The sequence below is a fragment of the Neofelis nebulosa genome, chromosome 6 (assembly GCF_028018385.1).
Source record: "Neofelis nebulosa isolate mNeoNeb1 chromosome 6, mNeoNeb1.pri, whole genome shotgun sequence".
Taxonomy (NCBI): Eukaryota; Metazoa; Chordata; class Mammalia; order Carnivora; family Felidae; genus Neofelis; species Neofelis nebulosa.
In genome coordinates, this window is record NC_080787.1 from 15,229,202 (window position 1) to 15,249,235 (window position 20,034).

General features: G+C 44.1%; 1 protein-coding gene across 3 annotated transcripts in view; it reads right to left on the bottom strand.

The window, feature by feature from the left end:
- Positions 1 to 458: 458 nt before the first annotated feature.
- Positions 459 to 20,034, bottom strand: part of LOC131513743 (RNA-binding protein 24) — a 240,629-nt gene continuing 221,053 nt past the window's right edge. For all 3 annotated transcript variants that reach the window (XM_058732923.1, XM_058732922.1, XM_058732924.1), the window contains 6 exons: positions 15,264 to 15,453; positions 14,114 to 14,289; positions 12,877 to 13,000; positions 12,697 to 12,779; positions 6,269 to 6,409; positions 459 to 1,928 (listed from right to left, as the gene is read on the bottom strand). In XM_058732923.1, coding sequence (XP_058588906.1) covers positions 1,845 to 1,928; positions 6,269 to 6,409; positions 12,697 to 12,779; positions 12,877 to 13,000; positions 14,114 to 14,289; positions 15,264 to 15,453 — 798 coding nt within the window. In that variant the 3' untranslated portion in view covers positions 459 to 1,844. The remainder of the gene's footprint in view (positions 1,929 to 6,268; positions 6,410 to 12,696; positions 12,780 to 12,876; positions 13,001 to 14,113; positions 14,290 to 15,263; positions 15,454 to 20,034) is intronic.

Consider the following 20,034-nt stretch of genomic DNA (forward strand, 5'->3'; position numbering starts at 1 on the left):
AATGGATATGTAGCATGTCCTTTTTAGAGTCTTTTCTTCCCACTTAAAATTTTTCCTCCAGAAGTTTATTTACAAATTTATTGTAAGTTATTTTTCCTTATATTATACATTAAAATATACAGTATATGTATTATTGTATCCTACTAAAAAGTAAATTCATTTTCTGGGATATTTACATTAATGAAGATCTATGAGGGGGATTTTCCTAGTGAAGAGGACTTGAATTATGGAACTGGATTCTAGACTTTTCTGACTGACAGTCATTCCAACTGCAAATGGCTTTATCTGGTACGTTGAAGAAGCCATTCTTCAGGGAAGCTGATGGCATGTTGGATACATTCCCCAATTCAACCAGAAGGGCTCAGCCGTCTTTCCTGAATCTGACATATGTGACATACGAGCAAGGGGCAAATCAAAGTGGAAAATAAGAATTTTAACACGCAGAATTCATCACAGGATTTAAACAATTAGAATTTTACTTTATTTCAGAATAAGTTTACAGTTGAAAAAAAAAGATATTTACTAAAGCCACGTAATTCATATGAACAAAACTTTTATAGCAAAACCTTGGTACATGAGCATTAGTAATTTGAATACTATATGGGTATAGAAGATATTTAAAAAACGGAAACGACGTATCCCAAAGGCTGTAGGAGGCACAATATATATATGCTTGTATTGGGTCTGCAAGCATTATACTAGAATTCATTACACTGATCCAACAAGTTGTGGATTGTTCAGCACTGTGTACTGAAAGGATACAAAGGAATATGCTAGTTTCTCTTGTACTGAAAAAGCATGTTCTATCAATACTACAAAATAGGAGCAGCAAGTCAAGCCAACAAACAATTTCTTAGGTTTTGGAAGAAGTGTTACATCTATGGCTTTGTAACTCTCATTGTTTTGAGACTGGTTAGAAGTCTGGAAAGTGAAAAAGGAAGTCTATAATAAAACATTAACGACATACTTTACAAGGCATCTGATTATTCATTCAACAGGTTCAACACTGGGAAACAAAAAAATTTATGAGCTTGATCTTTGAGCAAAATTGTGAGGTAATCTGTCTGCCTCCTCCCACCAATCGTTTGGCATTAAAAAAAAAAAAAAACTTTCTGCAGAAAAGTAAAAGTTTCCCATTTGACAATGGCAGAAGAATATTTTAAGAAAAATTAGAAATTACTTCTAGTTTTAAGTTTTAGTAACTGTAAAGAATACAAGTCTTCTAAGGGCAAGAAACTGGATAATGGTCTTTAGGATGGAATTTTCTTACGTTTTGTAAAAAAAAAAAAAAGTGCCTTGAAATATGTATCATGCTGACAATGTATCCACGCTGACAAAGGTGAACATTTGGTAAAAACGAGGGAAAAAAGGTCAAAACTTTTCAGAGCATATTACTACTGCATCACACTGAAACTGTCTCAAGGGTAAAAATGTACATCTTAGATTCTCAAAGGTTTTATTTTCCAACTAGCAATTAAACTGAAGTGTCAAATTGAATCATGCAGTATTTTTACCTATCAGCTACTGTGTTCATGATATTAGGGGGACAGAATTCTCCCTTCCCCCTTAAAATGTGTAATGCTCACTAGTCATCATGTGGAACTCAAATTACACACAAAGGCAAATCATGAAGAAACGTTAAATACTTCAAAATGCCCACGAAGGCATGCCAGAAATGATGCTGTTTCTAGAACACAGAACTGCTGGAAGCCAAAACCAAAGCAGTAGGTGTTCCTGCGACTTCTAGGTCTTCAATGCTGCTTGTTTTTTTTTTGTTTTGTTTTGTTTTGCTTTTGTTTCTTTTTTTGATGGGTTCAGGTCAGGGGGCTCAGTCTCTCTGGAGGTTAGCCCATAATTTCTGCAGGTTCCGTGACCAACTTGGATCCATCCCAGGCTGTCTTGAACTGTTCTGGAACAGGAAATTCTCTCTGGAAGAATGAAGAACAAAGTTACTTGAACCCGGGCTTTCTTCTGCAAACAGATGGGAGCCTGAATAGTGTCACATGATGGACAAAGACATTTTAGGGGACCCAAGCGTGTGTTGTGGAGAGGTCCTGTGTGTCATGTGGAGACCCGGATAGTTATGTGTCAGTTCTGTCAGTCAGTTCTAGCATCATGATTAAAGCTGGATCCTCCTGGGGTGCCTGGGGGGCTCAGTTAGTTAAGAGTCTGACTTTGGCTCAGGTCATGATCTCACAGTTCGTGAGTTCGAGCCCTGCGTCAGGCTCTGTGCTGACAGTGCAGAGCCTACTTCGGATCCTCTGTCCCCCCCTCTCTCTCTCTGCCCCTCCCCTGCTCATGCTCTCTCTCTCTCTCTCTCTCTCAAAATAAATAAATTTGAAAAAAAAGGGTGTGTGTGGGGGAAACCTAGAACCCCCTAAGAATGAGGCATTCTTCTAAGTACTAGGTATACATGGACTCAGTCAACTGATAGCTCTGTGAGTGAGGTGTTACTGAGACACCATCCATGGCAAACAGGTCTGGGAGGTCAAGCAACGGGCTTAAGATGATATTGCTGTGAGCAGAGCGGCCAGCGGTGGACAGCCTCTCCACCAAACTCGAACCTGCACAGGATCAGCTGGGGGTCCTGTTCAAACTCAGATTCTGGGGCCCCTGAGGGGCTCAGTCGGTTAAGCGTCGGGCTTGGTTTCAGCTAAGGTCATGATATCACAGTTCGTGAATTTGAGCCCTGTATTGGGCTCCTGTTGGCAGCTCGGAGCCTGCTTGGGGTTCTCTCTCTCTCCCTCTGTCTCCACCCCTCCCCCGCTCTCCCTCCCTCTCTCTGCCCCTCCCCACCCCCTCTCGCAAATAAACTTAAAAATGCAGATTCTGATTCAGGAGATCTGGGGAAGAGAATGGTCATCTGTATTTCCAGCAAGTTCTGAGGGGACACTGAGGCTGCTGATGTCCAGTCACGCTGAGTAGAAAGGTTTTATCCCGGTGTTATGGGTGTACCCTTTGATGAAATAGGAAAATGTGCTTCGGGTTATAAATTTCTTACTCTGCATCCTGCCACCATCTCTTCCCACTGGGAAATATACGCCCCAGAGAGAGAGAGAGAGAGAGAGAGAGAGAGAGAGAGAGAGAGAGATGTGTGGGGGATGGAGGGAGGATGCAGGAGAGCCAAAACAAATGTAGTTTGGAATCTCTCTTTTCCCCAGAAAGTGATTCTGCGGTCATTTCAGGAGAGGATCCAGGGCACCTGGGTGGCTCAGTCTTTCCCGTGTCCCACTTCACTTCAGCCCAGGTCATGATCTCCTGGTTCGTGACTTTGAGCCCCGTGTTGGGCTCTGTGCTGACAGCTCGGAGCCTGGAGCCCGCTTCGGATGCTGTGTCTGTCTGTCTGTCTCTCTCTCTCTCTCTCTCTCCTGTCTCTCTCTCTCTCTCTCTCTCTCTCTCTCTGACACTCCCCTGCTTGCTCTCACTCTCTCAAGAACAAATAAACGTTCAAAAAAAGAAGATGATCGAAAAGGAAGGTGAGAAGCAGTACTCTTGATGCTGGCTTCCATGGCCTCCCTGGACTTCCTGAACACACAGCACTGCTGAAACCCCAAGTATCGGACAAGCTGGTGTCTGCACTCACCCATCAAGGAGACGCAATGTTTCAGTGGAATATACACGCAAGTCCGTATCTTTTCAGCTGTGGGATGCAACTGCTTCTTTTGGAACAAGCTATTTATTTTAAAGGGAAAGCCCTTTTTTAAAATTATTCTTCTTTATTTTATTTTTGAGGGGGGCGGAGAGAGAGAGAGCACAAGTGGGGGAGGGTCAGAGATCAAGGGAGACAGAGGACCCGAAGTGGGCTCCACGCTGATGGCACAGAGCCCAACACGGGGCTTGAACTCACAAACAAAAATTAAAATTTTTTAATTTTAGGGAAGGCCCTTTCTCTAAGGAGTGATGAATTCTCCCTGAGTGAAACCTGTAGCGGAAAGCCTTAAGATGAAGCAAAGAAGCCGAAGTCTTCATAACCTAGTGTGTGTGTGTGTGTGTGTGTGTGTGTGTGTGTGTGTGTGGTCAGTATCCCATCTGGGTCTCTTCCCGATGAGTAGACAAGGAGGCTTGGTGGTTGCTCTCAAGAACAGGTCAGGTGGGGAGTACCCCGGAGTGGAGGTGCTTCTTTGCTAGTAACCATGATTCAGCTGCTTCACATCTTTTTTGGGAGTGAAGTAATGTGATGACATTCTTCTCTGGGCGACTGATTTCCTTCAGGATGAGTCATCCCCACCATCCACCCCCAGACTGCTATGCCCACGGCTGGACCCGTGTATTGCTTCCTTCCACCTCCAACTAGAAAATATAAGAAGAGAAGCTGGATGGGGCGCCTGGGTGGCTCAGTCGGTTAAGCGTCCGACTTCGGCTCAGGTCATGATCTCGCGGTCCGTGGGTTCGAGCCCCGCGTCGGGCTCTGTGTTGACAGCTCAGAGCCTGGAGCCCGTTTCAGGTTCTGTGTCTCCCTCTCTCTCTGACCCTCCCCTGTTCATGCTCTCTCTCTCTCTGTCTCAAAAATAAATAAATGTTAAAAAAAATTTAAAAAAAAAAGAAGAGAAGCTGGAATGAGGGCATAAGATAATCTACCTACAAAGGGAAGACTCCTTTCTCAGCCTGAAAGCTCAGGTTTCGACCCCTACTCATGCTTTAGGTCAGTGGATCTCAAGCTTGGCTCCATGTTGGAATCAGCAGAGAAGCTTTAACAAATGCAGGTCCGGGGACCACGCCCAGGGATGCTAGCTCAATCACTCTGGCAAGGTGGTCCAGACCCACCGTTTTTCTTAGAAGATCCAGTTCCTGTGCAGACTGAGCCTTCTGCCTACACAGCTTCAAAGGCCAGGGACCACCCTAAGTTTCGGCTCTCTTATCCGAAGCTGCTTTGTATTAGTTTTAGCTCCTCAGCAGTGTGGACATGGAGAGCGTGAGAAGACTCTTCCCCAGCTCAGGGTTAGACCGGCCAAATACCGAGCTGGGAGGCATGGCCCAGTGCTGGCGGACTTCTGTTTTTCAGCCTGACAGGATGGATTCTAGGCTGTGCTACTTAGCATGAGGCTGGGTAGTACTCAAGACAGGTGGACAAAGAGAACACGGGAGCAGGGATGTCGTCTGCCTAAGGAGATCAACCTGAGTACTGACTGTGTAGACAGTCGGCTGGTGTCTGAACCACAGGCTGATGCGGTGCCTTCGAAGTTCCTTTTGCTCCCATCCTCCCCTGCTTCCCTGTCCCCTCTCCCCCCGTCCCCCTTCCTGCACAGTTAGAATCAGAGGGAATTGCCTCTGGGTTGATCTGTACTCTTCCAAGAAGCAACAACTAGAAGGAACCAATAACCTGCTTCCAAGTTGCATCAACCAGCAAGCTCACCACACTGAATGATGCAGAAAAAAGTATTCATTTAGACTTCCTTTTCGATGTGTGAGAGCATCTGCGTGCTTCTTTTAGGGGCTGCTTTGTTGGGGAGAGGAGGCATAGAGAAGAAATAGTTGCAGAATCAATTAGGCTGTGTTTCTCAGAGGGGCTGGATGGGCTGATGGCATCAAAATCACCCGGGACGCCTGTTAAAGTGCAGATCCCCAGACCCCGCCCAAAGCCCCCTGAATCCAACCTGCAGGTGCAGACTTTGGGAGCTGACATTTTCGTCAAGCTTCTCGGCTGATCCTTACACTGAGTTTGAGAACCCCTGTTGTAAGTATACCTACAGGAGAAATAGGTCTACTAATTGTCGACCTCCCTCCCATTTTTTCCCCAAGGTATTTCTCCTTCCTTTCTGTTTGCCTCCACCCCAGCAAAGGAAAACAGTCAGTCCTCAATACCATGAACTCGGATGTATGGGGTACCATTTGAGAAAAGCTAGCCCGTTAAGGTAATTACCAGTGAACTTCCTAGAGAATCACAAATCCAGGAATGAGCCCAGTCAGGAAACTAACAGGGGAGAAGAACTGTGGAAGGCAACTCTCCGAATTCCTCTTCTGCCTGTGAATTATTCTACAAATGAAGTTCACAGGTTGGGAGCTGATTAATCAATCTCTAAGAATGTTAATAAGGATGGGGCGCCTGGGTGGCTCAGTCAGTTAAGCATCCAACTCTTGATTTCAGCGCAGGTCACGATCTCACCACAGTTTGTGAGTTCAAGCCTCGCATCAGGCTCTCTGCTGATGGTGCAGAGCCTGCTTGAGATTCTCTCTCAAAATAAATAAACATTAAAAAAATGAAGAAAAAAAGAATGCTAATAAAAAATGCTCAAGAAAAATTCTTTACCGGCTTTTAAAAGGTACTTACATAATCACCATCCTGAGGAATCAGGACATTCATTTCAGATGATTTGGCACTCACGATCTCACAGTCCAGTGCATCTTCACTGAGGTAGATGTGGCAACCTTCCGTCTTATTAATGGAAATCGTTGGCACTTTCCCCATGACCTGAAATAAACAAGAGAACAATCCTGGGACCAACGTAGAGAAATAAAAATTAGAATGTCCTCGAATAAGCATGGTGCATGGGCTTCCCGGAGCTTTAGGAAGAGCTGGGTCAGGGCTAGTGAGGCTGCTTAATGGCACTGTGCCCAGGCTGAACTGGTGGGTGTCATCTGGGGACAGAATGAAAGGACCACACAAAGGGATTCTCAAGCCGCAGGGTCTCTTTCCTGAGACAAAATGAAGGGATTAATGTGAAAACAGCAGCTAAGTGTTCAGAAAAAGTCTCACCCCCCTCGAGTAGATTTGCAACATATATTTGATTTCATGATAAAAGCAACAAGGGGCATTTGCTTTTATTTGCTTACAATTTTCATTCTGACAAATCTATCAATCTTAGGTTAAAACAAATACTAATATTGCCACTTAAGAGTAAACACACTGTTTTGTAATCGAGTAGGTTTTTCTTGAACCTGAATTAGAATAAATAAGAAACACTACAATTCTTTTCCCATAAGTCTTCTGCCGGATAAAAATCTCACTGGCTGAATGTGAAGCCTGAATAAGACATTGAGCGTCTAGGTTATTTTGAAATGTATTAATTCCAGGAGCCAAAACCGGGGACTTGGTTGAGGCCACTCACTGGGTAGATAAACAGGATCATACCCACGAGGGGGGGCGGTTCTTTGTATTGCTTGCAAATATCTAAGTGCTATAAAAATATTGCTCAGTTTCAAATTTCTTGTTTTAACAGTTTTGAGACATTCCCCCCCCCCCAATCTCTATAGGGGCAGCCTGTTCCCCAATGACCATATTACAACTCTATAATTTTCCTTCTTGTAATGGTAATTGGAAGTGATAAAGACATCTGCTGTTTCACCCTGAAGAAAAGGCTGGATTGCAAACCCAAGGAGCAGCTCCTGTCGATGGTGCAAGTGATGTAAAGAATTCCTCAGGGGGAGTCTAGCCAGGTCACCACACTTCTCTGTTTTCTCCCTCTCTCCATAGAAACCGGACACCGAGTTAGCAATGAGCCCCAGAGCCAAAAAAAAAAAAAAAAAAAAAAAAAGAAAAAAAGCAGAGGTAGTTCAAGGTCAGGTAAGCATGGGATTTGCCATAAATAAACTAAAACAGTAACAATACATAGATCTATATTTCAAAAATGTGTCAGCAGTAATGTTTTGGTGATTTCTCCATTTATCTTCTAGTGATGAAAAGCATTTACAGTTGCCTAGAACGATATGGAAGCCAGGCAAGTCAAGAGAAAAGATAAACTGTCAGTGGGTCTTTGGTGATTTGTTTGTGAGGCAGAATGGGGACCCTTGAGGCAAGCACAGGACACTAATCCACTCTACTGATATTTATATATTGCTATATTGTATTACAAATGCATAAACACTCCATGTTTCCGGAAGTCTGAAAAAGCAACAGCAGACCTTAAACCATTGCCCCAATATGGTACGAATGCTCTTTTCCACAGTGTTTTGGTCAACACTGCATGAGCATAGATTGTAGACATGCTCTTTGTGCCCTGGTGGTCTGGGAGCACTTTGGGAACAGAAATGGCTTCTTATCAAGGGAACTGGGTCCAAGAGTCGTTCCTCTGCTGAGTGACAGGTGATGTGTGACCTTGCCCAGGCCAATGCTCTAGCATTTAATCTGTTTCTGTATTAGTTTGGTTTTTCCATAAATGTATTTCTCTACAAAAAAATTTTTTTTAAGATTTTATTTTTAAGTAATCTCTACACCCAACATGGGGCTCAAACTCACAATCCCAAGATCAAGAGTCACACCTCCACAGACTGAGCCAGCTGGGTGCCCCTATTTCTCTATAAAAATTTAAAAAATTTCCATAGAATATCTGAGTCTCTTTTCTTTCTTAAAATTTGTGTGCATTTTTTGGGGGTAGTTTGCCAAAAACGGAATTCCTGGACCAAATCATATGAACTTAGGTGAATGCCCCTTTGTTCCCTTCAACCTTTTTTAAGTCATTGAGGTTAAATCCGCAAACACAAAATTCACCTGTTTCACGTGCACGATTTAACGGTATTTGGTAGGTTTACAGATGTGTGCAACCATCATTTCACCTCAGTTCTAGAATATTTCCATCACTCCCCAAATATCTCTAGTGCCCAATTACAGTCAAACCCCGTCCTCACTCCCTGGCCAACCACTCATCTCCATTGTAACCAAGCCCCTTCAAAAGAATGTATTAGGGGTGCCTGGGTGGTTCAGTTGGTTGAGTGTCCGACTTCAGCTCAGGTCATGATTTCACAGTTTGTGGGTTCGAGTCTCACATCGGGCTCTGTGCTGACAGCTCGGAGCCTGGAGCCTGCTTCGGATTCTGTGTCTCCCTCTCTCTCTGCACCTCCCCCGCTCCACTCACGCTCTGTCTCTGTCTCTCAAAAATAAATAAAGTGTTTAAAAAAATTTTTTTAAATAAAAGAATGTATTAAATGTTTTAAATAGTTAATGACATTCATTTGATTTTAACATCCAAAAGCTTGGAAAGGATTCAAGAAAATGTCTCTCTCTGGTCTCTGAACCCCGTTGCCAAGTTTCAGTCCCTCTTGGACAGATAACCACGGTTTATCCTTCCAGGTTATTTTTAGAATGATCTATTTCAAACATAGCAACAAAGAAAATATAACACGCAAATATACATATGTCAAACAGCTTTGTCAGGGTCTAACGTTTTGGTTTCTTTCTTTCTTTCCTTTTTTTTTTTTAGGACTATAATCTTACAGTCGAGTCGAAGTCCCCTCTGTATTACCCACCACTGCATTCACTACCCCTCTCTCATTTTCATCTCTTCCTTTTCCAGTTTTACATTTCCCAATGATTTTTCTTGTCATTGGCTGGGTTACAACCCTTAAAGCGTTATGGAACAAAGGCAATGATTGAAGGAATTTTTTCTTTATTTCTGACTTTAATGGGGAATTCTGAAGATTCAAATGAAGTTTGATTTTCACTATAGGATTTTGATAGATGCCTTTAATTGGGTCACAGAAGGTAGTATATCTTCTATGACTTTTTTTCTAGGATTATCAGATACAAATATATCTGTGTATATATATGTGTGTGTATATGGAAAAATGAAATCATGCTCTACATAATCGTACAAAAGTGTTCTTTCCTCTCAACAAGGTTATCATGGATATCTTTGTAGATCACTTTTAAAAATGGTTATGCGGTAGCCATTTTTATATAGAATTCAGAAGTTAAAAACATTTTTTTAACGTTTATTTATTTATTTTGAGAGAGAGAGAGAGAGAGTGAGCGAGCAAGCAGGGGAGGGGCAGAGGGAGAGGGAGAGAAAGAATCCAAAGCAGGCTCCACACTGTCAGCGCAGAGCCTGATAAGGGGCTCGAATGCACAAACCGTGAGACCATGACCTGAGCCGAAATGAAGAGTCAGACACTTAACCAACGGAGCCACCCAGGTGCCCCAGAAATTTAAAATTTCTAAATAGACATAGCTTCCTTGATAATTTCTTCTATTACTTCTCAATTTAGAATTATTTCTCCAGAAATTTATGAGTATTTAAAACTGTTTTCTTCCACTTTACTATAGCTTCATGTTTTGTATTTAATTCAATTGGTTTTAATTTTGAACGTGATGTATTTTCATTAAAAAACGCTAACTCCTTATATATCATCAGTGCTACCCAATCTCATTTCTGTAAGAATAAAAGGAAGCTTGAAATATACTCTCTAAAATTCAGAGGGGGTAGATTAGATTATTTCCAGAATACTTTTCACCTGGTTAAATATGTGCTCTCACCTCAGTCACAAAATATTATTTCTGTGACTTTGGGGAGGGGAGGGTTGCTTAAAAATAATGTGAAGTGAGAGAAAGCCTGGCTCTTTGTGTAGAAACTTCACTATCCAAAACAGTTCTTCAGAAACTGTGGACTTATTATTAGGTTTACATGAACCATATTTATCCTTGAGTATAATAATATACCTTTGGACTTTTCCTTTCCTTTTTTTTTTAACGTTTATTTTCTTTTGAGAGAGTGCACACGTGAGTGGGGGGGGGGGTGGAGGGCAGAGGGTGAGAGAGAGAGGGAGAATCCCAAGCAGGTTCCATGCTCAGCACAGAGCCCAATGCTGGGCTCGATCCCACGACCCTGGGATCATGACCTGAGCTGAAATCAAGAAGCAGACACTCAGCTGACTGAGGTACCCAGGCACCACAGAACTGGACTTTTTCTGATGATGAGTGATTTCCTTAAAATTTTCATGCATAATGCTTTGGGAGAAATAGAACTAAAATAAATGGATGGATATGGTTTTCAGAAATGCTAAATTAGAAGGTGGCATTATAGAACGTAAGCTTACGAGGACAAGAATTTTTGTCTTGTTTGCTCACTGGTATTTGTTGTGCCGAGAACAGTACCTGGCACATCAGACATGTTCAACAAACATTTGGCAAATGAATGAATGAAATGAGTGTGTTACATGTTAAGTGGCCTTGAGCACACAGCTCACATTAAAATTTTTAAAAATATTTATTTATTTTTAAGAGACAGAATGCAAGGTGGGGGAAGGGCAGAGAGAGGAGGGGGACAGAGGATCCGAAGCGGGCTCTGCACTGACAGCAGCGAGCCTGATGTGGGGCTTGAACTCACGAATACTGAGATCATGACCTGAGCCAAAGTCAGACACTCAACTGACTGAGCCACCCAGGCACCCCGATAACTCACGTGTTTGGAACTAACGTGTGAGCTGAGGATTCCGGTCAAGTTTCCCTGTGTACGTGGTGAAGATAACAATATAGTAAATGCCTGTGCGGAGTTATTTGGTTGCTTTCTCCTAAGTAGTTTTCTATCAGGAAATTAAATTTATGAAGAAATGGAAGCAGAATGGTTAGGGAAGGAGATTTACACAGATGCACCACAGACAATACATGGAACTGAGTGAGAAAGAGATACAGGTATCCACAGAGTCCATGTGGCAAGGATATTTAGAATTTGGGCTGCAGAGGACTTAGAATCCCTCAGCTAACCTTGGGTTTCAGGGCAGGGAACTCGGAGTCAGAGGTGAAGCCAACTGCCCAAATGCATATGGCAGGTGGGGACAGAACTGGGGCCATGCCCAGGGCTCAGGGTTCAGGACTCTTTCCATTAAATGGACACACACAAAACCATGTCTTAAATAGTAGTGAGTGAAATGTAAAATGTCCATTCAAATGTACTTGAAGTAAAAGTGGCAGTGGTAGGGGTGTCTGGGTGGCTCAGTTGGCTGAGTGTCTAACTTCAGCTGAGGTCATGATCTCATGGTCCATGAGTTCCAGCCCTGCTTTGGGCTCCACACTGACAATGTGGAGCCTGCTTAGGATTTTCTCTCTCCCTCTGTCTCTCATGCACTTGTGCTCTCTCGCTCTCACAATAGATAAATAAACTTAAAGAAAAGTGATGGTGGTAAAATGCTCCGTAAAACGAGAGAAATATCTATAAAACCAGAATCCAATTTTAACAAACATTATCAGGAAACATCAGGTCACAAGGGGTTAATTAAATGTATGAAACCTGTCACGGTAGAGCCTGTGATTTGGGAGTTGAGTGTTTGAGCCCCACGTTGAGTGTAGAGATTACATAAAAATGAAGTCTTAAAAAATGAAAAAATAATAAAAAATAACAACATGAAGAGAGTGTAATCGAAGGTGGAAGTTATTGCTGGCCAAAGGCAGGAAGCCCATTAACTCTTGGCATACTGTAAAATCCCACTGGGTTAAACCAAAATTTACTAAAGGAGTGCACGTTTTCTCCTAGTTTGCAAATTCAATTCCAATCCTACTTTCCAGGTTGTTAGTCTGATAATCTCACCGACTCTTCACAAAAACTCCACTTCCTCCTTACTCAGAACCAACTGTCCCTGAGAAAAGAAAATTCTCTTCGGGATGATGCTATCATCTAGGAGAATCTCTTAGAGTCTGTGTTCATTCATTAGTTGACTCATCCCAATCATTACCTCGCCAAACATTTATTGGACACTGACTATGTGCAGGTGCTGAGCCAGTGTCTGTGGCTGCAAAGATTAGTTATCTGCTCTTGAAATAGGCATGTGCAAGATAGGATGTGTTAGAGTCTAAGAGACTGAAAAGGCGGAAGTCACACTGTCTAAGAAGAAAGACAGGGCTTCAGAGAGGAGGTGATGACAGAGCTGTGTCTGGAGGAAAGGGAAGAAGAATTCTCTAGGTGGACATGGCCGGCCCCTTGGGGGGGGGCAGCTGGATCATCAGAGCAAAGTGGCAATGGGTTCAGAGCGCACGCTTGACAGGCCACCTACCTGCATTTGAATATCCTTGGAATTGATCACTTCCACAATGCCTACCACGTTGTCAAACACAAGGCCAAACTTCTTACAGTTGTCTAGAGGAAGCAAACAGAAACACAGCTCTGTTAGGCACACGCATCATGTTTATGCAAAGCAACTGACCATCCTAAGTGACCCCGGGTGCTGCCCTACCGATTGTAATGGAATTTATTTTTCCTTTTATCTGTAGAGTGGACTTGTTGCAGCTGAAAATGTAAGCCACTTGTTTCAGTTCGGTCTCCGAAATCACAAGGTCATGCCTGTCCTCTTGATACTCCTAAAATGAAAACACGTGCAAATACTGAATACAAGGACGTATGCAGATAAATGGAATCCTCCGCATGTTGAAATTACTGTGGGGTTCAACATTAATTCTAGCTTTTCGATATGCCCTTCCTTTCAGAACGACTTTTTAATAGGCCAAACCATAGGTCTTACTCTGTTTTTGTAATGATGGGAATGAATGGAACCGCTGCTTGGAAGTGGGCAGGGAGGGGGCGGGGGTCAGTGTCCATTTGCAAACCAGTATCAGGCGCCCAAGAGGCTGCTGGGTGGCGGGCTGGAGCTTTTTTGTTCAGTCTGTATGCTGAGTCTGGCCTTAATGCTGCAGTAAAATGTGCTGCGTCAAGGAGTTGGGCGACTAGGTTAGTGACGACCGTGGTGTTAAGTCCCTGTGTATCTGCAGCCCAAGACAACCTTTCTCGGGAATTTGGTCTTCCGGAAACCTTTGGGGAAGCTCCATGGATTGGCAGGGAGCACCAGGTCTCGTGCACATTCTCTGTGTCTCTGTCCTGTTCACACAACCAGGCAAGTGGTGGATGAAGCGGCAGATGACATCAGTGCCTCTGTCCATGGCCCTGAACACCCTACCTCCAACCAGAACGGGGAACAGATTAAAAGCTTGTGGAAAGAGTTGTCAAATCCGTAGAGACAGAAAGTAGAAAGGCTGTTGCTGGGGGCTGAGCGGGGGCATGGGGAGTTGTTGTTTAAGGGGTACAGGGTTCCAGTTTGACAAGATGGAAAGAGTTCTGTGGATGCGTGCTGATGGCTGCACAACACGAATTCACTTGGCGTCCGTGAGTCAGTATGTACGCTTAAACGTTAGGTGCCACTGAAATGCTAAGATGGTAAATTTTATGTGTATTTTACCACAATGAAGAAAATGATTTTAAAAACGTGAAGAAAAGGATGCATGAGAAATAATGAAAAACCAAAAAGTAAAAAAAAAAAGAAGTTGATGGAAGCATTCAGAAACACCCCGGTTTTTGCTCTCGCCAGAGGCTTGTGCCTTTGTCTTTTCACTCAGAAACCTTGAAGACCGGGGTAAGCACTTGGTCCTGTCACTGGACCATGCCAGGAATGAAGGTTAAGGTTAAAGGGCTTCACTCACGACTCTCCATTTCTTTCCTTCCAACTCGAACACGGGAGCATGTTTCTGAGGAGGATGAGACGGGGGGGCCCTGGAGCCTGGGGAGAGGCTTTTGGTAGGAGATGGAGTTTGTCCTCCTTGAGTCCGTAGGCTGGGATTCTTGTATGTCTTCTGGTCATCTGTGACGTGCCGGAGCCCTGGAAAGGGAACACATTGCCACGTTTCTTTGTATTTTATGCAAAGGGAACTGTCCCTAACTTCTTGGATGAATATAAACAGAACAAGAAATTTTGGTAATGCTATTCTCAAGGTTAATAATATGCACAGTCAGAGACCTTATAGATTTAGAGTTAATTAGAAGCACTGTAAATATTTTTTAAATTTGAGGGAACTTCTTTAAGGAGGTAAGATAGATAAAAATTCTATAAAAAAGAAAAGCACCTGGCCAAAAAAAGATCACATGATTTACTTCTTTGCTCATGGCTAAGGCTTTCCCCAGGTGTAGCCTAGAAGGACAGGGCATTCCAGTAAGTATACGCCATAGAGTATGGAATAGACTTCAGGGTTATGAGTCCATTCTCTTACTTTGCAGATGAGGGGACAGCCCAGCCAGCTGGAGCCAGAGGAAAATTTAGAGTTTGGGGCTCTTAGCTCCTAGCCCAGTGCACAGGGACAATTACACCATAACTCCTATTAGTGGTCTGAAACAAAAATACATTTGCATAAACCTTACTGTTCAGAATGCATGTACATCCTGATATATCTTAAAGGTATGATTAAAAACAACCGTTCACCGTGATGACAAATGTGCTTCAATGACAGAATTATTTGGCAAGCCTGTCCACTGCTTGAGGACAGAGGTACTACTGTTTGTCATTTTATTTCACTCGGTCTTAATGCCCCGGTTGTAGATGGTGCCGAAGCATCGAGGCTGCTGTGAGTGGTGCTAACTTGGAACCCAGAGTCTCTGAGTTCTTCCTGATGGTCCACGTACCAGCCCACTGAGCCCGTCTCCCTCGAGATGAAGAACGCTGCAGGCTTCTGTTTCCCCACACAGCTCCCCGTGTTTTGGGGATGGGGATGGAATGATGCATCCATCACTGTAGGCTCTGGGGGGAAGCTATGTGCCTTGGAGGCAGAGGGAGACAGAGTCAAGGTCCAGTTTTCTCACCTTTCGTAATTCCTTCCCCTTGGTTAAGTTGGGCAAATAGAGCTGAGCGTGAAGGGGAGGGCTCCTCTCTTCTGTCTTCATTCTCAAAAAGTGGAGGTGGCCCTGGAGGAGGGGGTGGGGGAGGGGGCGGAGGAAGGCCAGGCCCAGGGGACAGGACAGACGATGCTGATGCGGTTGATGCTACTGGCCCCTGAGGGAGAGAGAAGACGGAAAGCATTGTCTTCAGACTCACGCTCTCGCTGAGAGTTGGGATTTCGCCACTGTCACTCAGAACCTGCTACCAATGACGAAGCGGCGTTCAAGACTCACAAGGGGCACCACGGGTCTGTCTGGAGCACTGGGACCCCCCGAGGACGGGGGCGGGGGGATGCATCTTGGGAACAGAGCATGACTGAGCTGGAGGGCCCTGTTGGCAGAAACTGCATGCTCTGGGTTCACGCTGCCAACTCAGAGGCAAACAGAGCCATATTCACAGGGTCACATCCAAAGCTCAGGACTTGAATGGAACCAGGCCTTGGCCAGCTGAGAATCATAAGAAGAATGTAGTTCAACCGATAAGAGGATTCGCTCTTTTGGGCTGCTGGGAATCACAACCACCAATAAGAGAGAGAGTGGCAAAAATACTCAGTGGATATTAGGTGTTTCTGAACCTTTTTGAGCAGCTCAAGAGAAAGATACTGAAACTCTTTTTCTGGAACTCATTTTCCAAGTATGCATGCCTCACACTGACCCCCAAGTGGGGACCGTGTATGACCTGGATGCCTGTCAAATCAGGGTCCAGGACCCATCTGATGGTTTCATGCATCTAATCTTGATTGTTAATGAACCAATTAAAAATTGAATCCTTTCTGAGCAAGATCTAGGCTTACTTATTTTCGCTGCTATGTGAAATTCAAGGTTTGTTTTCGGTTTGAAGTTCTAACAAATTCATATGACAGTAAAAGGTGCTAGACAATAGAAGAGTATGTTTGAACGTTTTGAGAAAATCACCCCCTCTCCCCCATGTAAACACACATATACAACAAACTTGGGTGATGCAATATTTTACTTTTAAACCTAAAGCGGAGGGGTGCCTGGGTGGCTCAGTCAGTTAAACGTCCGACTTTGGCTCAGGTCATGTTCTCATGGTTTGGGGGTTTGAGCCCCATATCGGGTTCTGTGCTGACAGCTCAGAGCCTGGAGCCTATTTCGGAATCTGTGTCTCCTTCTCTCTCTGCCCTCCAGCCCCTCCCCACCCAATCAAAAATAAATAAATGTTAAAAAAATAAACCTGAAGTAGAACTCTGTATCTAGGATAAGGCATTATAAGTGGATTCAATGAAAAAATAGAAAATTAAAAAAGTTGAGAGTAATGGACATGTGGTTTAGGCTCATGTATTTCCAATGCCAAATATAAAATGTAAAACATCTAAGTGCTAAATATTAACGAAGACAGCATATTCTCATTTTCATAAGCAAGTCAGTATTCCCAAGTGTCAATATTGGGAAGTTTTAATTGGTAGTAGTTTTCAGTTGAAAAAAAAAAAAAACCCAACATGCTATTTTCAAAGTACTTATATAATCTCTATTAAGTGCAGAATTACTCTAAAGATAAAAGATTCTTCTCTTATTCAGAATGCATGTCTGAAAAACTGAGTGGGCTGGAGGTCTTGTCTCCTGAAGCTGTAATTTGTGATGGCTTTTTGTTTCTAAGGAAGACCAGCCTGACTCCATCAGAATGCTTGAGTCAAGTAAACCAGGACTGCACAATTCATGAGGCTGGCCAATTTTTCTTTCTTCGTATCTTAAATGTTTCCCATTATGTTGCTAGGGTGAAATTTGAGAATTTGCTCTGAATCATCGATAGCACGTAAGAGAAGCTCTGCACATCAAGCAATATTCCAGTCCTTAGTTCCAGACCCTGAAAGCCCCACTACCCCCACCAACATTACTTTTACTCATAAGCACGTAGTAGCTCATAGAGTGAGTGGAGGGCCAGACCCTTCCTCACTTCTGAAATCCTGCAGCTTTGCAGTCCTATTTTGTGGAAAGGATAGAGGATACTGGCTTCTCTATCTCAGACTGATTTTGATGGCGCCCCTGCTCTCAGAATTCAGAGCGTCTCTCTAAGAGCCATTAAAAGGACACTGAAACCAATAAGCTACAGATACAACTTTTTGGAACTTTGATACCTTCAGATGGCTGACTCAGGAACGCCAAACAAAGGATTTACTGCAACAACTGTTGAATATAAAAGCCAAAATATAAGAGAACTCAGGACCAGATGAAACTCAACTTATCCTGAGCGCCTTCTGGCTCAGCCCCAGTGAGAGCACAAAACTAGGCTCCAGTTTCCAAGGGGACTTTACAATTAGCATTCAGGGGCTTTCCTGCAGACTCAAAAGCAAACTTGGTAGGCATTCCCTTGACAGGCCTCAGGGGCTACTTTGTAGCAGAACCTGGTCTTTACCTCTTTCTTCCTCCTCTTTTCCTCCCGCAGGATCTCACGGCACCTCGGACCGAGTACCAGTACAGAGTGTTCTGTATTCTCACATGTGCCTGGCCACAAGTGGCAGTCACATCCACTGAAATCGCAGCCCAGCACTAATCTTCAGGTGTCCCAGTAGAGACAGAAGGGAGATGGTCAGGGAAGGGAAGGGAGCCAAGAGTTCTGGAAAGTCTAGTATTTCCAGGTGTCGATTACCTCTGTTCATGTAACAAGACATTTAATGCTCAGTATAGGACGGCCTCTATGCCTCTATTCCCAAACTTGTGTGAGCATTCGAATCATTCTGAAATCTGTTAGAAATTTAAAAACCCAGCCCGTGTCCCAGAAATGCTCTCTGGGGAGGTGGAAAGCATCTGTTTTTTTAATTTTTATTTTTTAACATTTATTTATCTTTCAGAGAGAGAGAGAGAGAGAGAGCGAGAGAGCACGCGTGAGTCGGGGTGGGACAGAAAGGGAGGTAGAGAGAGAGAGAATCCCAAGCAGTTTCCATGCTATCAGCACAGAGCCTGTGGTGGAGCTAGAACCCTCGGACTGTGAGATCATGACCTTAGCTGAAATCAAGAGTCGCTCACTTAACAACGGGGCCACATCTGTATTTTTTGAAGCTTCCTGGGTGATTCCAGCGCTCAGCCAAGTTTGGGAAGAATCACTCCATGCTACGTGCGGAGATTAATCTTAGTCCTCACAATAATATCATTAGGACTGCCTTGAAATCCCTCCTTAACAGAAAACAAAGCAGGAAATCAGAAAGGCTGACCCAATACTAAATGGCTAGTAAATGGCAGAGACATAATTCAAGCAATCTGCTTGATTCTAAAGCCTTCTTCAGGGACATCTTTTATGTTATGTTTAGAGTATTTTTTTAAAAATAGTCACTAGTGAAATTAAAGGGCCAGAGGTATAGGCTACGTCAATACATATGTAGTGTTGTTCTTGGGCCTCTGGCTAGAATATACATGACTCAAGTATGGGGAGGTGGTGTAATAGCTGGCTTAGTTTTTATCTTCACTATTCCTTGCTCTGTTTCTCTAATGCCTCCGTGGCTGACTGAGCTCCTACAGCCAACTCTGGGACCAGGACCCCTATATCCTATGGAGATTTAGGAAGTCTTGGGTGTTGACAGTGGCCCCTCAGCATCCAAACATCCTTGACGCTGGTTTGTTGGGACTCTGAGCCTGTGCTTCTAGAAACTGGCCTCTTGCCTTATTCGCTTTTCTTGAGTACCTACTGGTTCCAGTAATAGGGTGTTTGCGCCCAAATCATGGCTCCTTGCCTTAGGGTTCAAGTTTTTCTGGGATGGGGACCTGACCCTCCCCCCACCGGGGACTGGAGATTTAAGGGCATCACCTCTTGGTGTGACTTCCTATTACAGATAATGCACCAGCTGGTCTAGACTGAATGAGACGTAGTGGATCAGATCAGGGCTACGGCCTCCGTGGCCTGTGGAGTGATCCACCACAACCTGCTGTCACTGCGATGTAGGCCCTGTGGGAAGCAGAGCGCAGAGAAGAAAGCAGCACGGGGAGGACACAGTGCACGCTGTGAGCTGGGTCCCTGCAGGGAGACCGGAGGACGGCTCCCAGACGGGCAAGCCTGCCTGGAGGTGCCGGGAACAAGAGCTGGAAGAGCCTCCCGACCAACCGTGCCTGCTCCAGGAACATGAGGGGTCCGGGGAGAGTCACATGTGGATTAAAATAAAGACATTCAGGGGAGCGTGGGTGGCTCAGTCGGTTAACTGTCCGACTTTGGCTCAGGTCGTGATCTCACGGTTCACGAGTTCGAGCCCCACGTTGGGCTCTGTGCTGACAGCTCAGAGCCTGGAGCCTGCTTCGGATTCTGTGTCTCCCTTACTCTGCCCCTCCCCCACTCATCCTCTGTCTCTCTCTCTCTCAAAAATAAACATTAAAAAAATAAAATAAAGGGGCCCTGGGTGGCTCAGTCGGTTAAGCGTCCGACTTCGGCTCGGGTCATGATCTCACGGTCCGTGAGTTCGAGCCCCGTGTCGGGCTCTGTGCTGACAGCTCAGAGCCTGGAGCCTGTTTCCGATTCTGTGTCTCCCTCTCTCTCTGCCCCTCCCCTGTTCATGCTCTGTCTCTCTCTGTCTCGAAAATAAATAAACGTTAAAAAAAATTATAATAAAATAAAATAAAGACATTTAATAAAAGATGTTGTTTACTTGCAAACTATCTGAATATTTCTATTCCTTCTAAAAGAAACTTTTTCTTAATAAAAAATTCCGTTACAGGGGCACCTGGGTGGTGCAGTCGGTTAAGCGTCCGACTT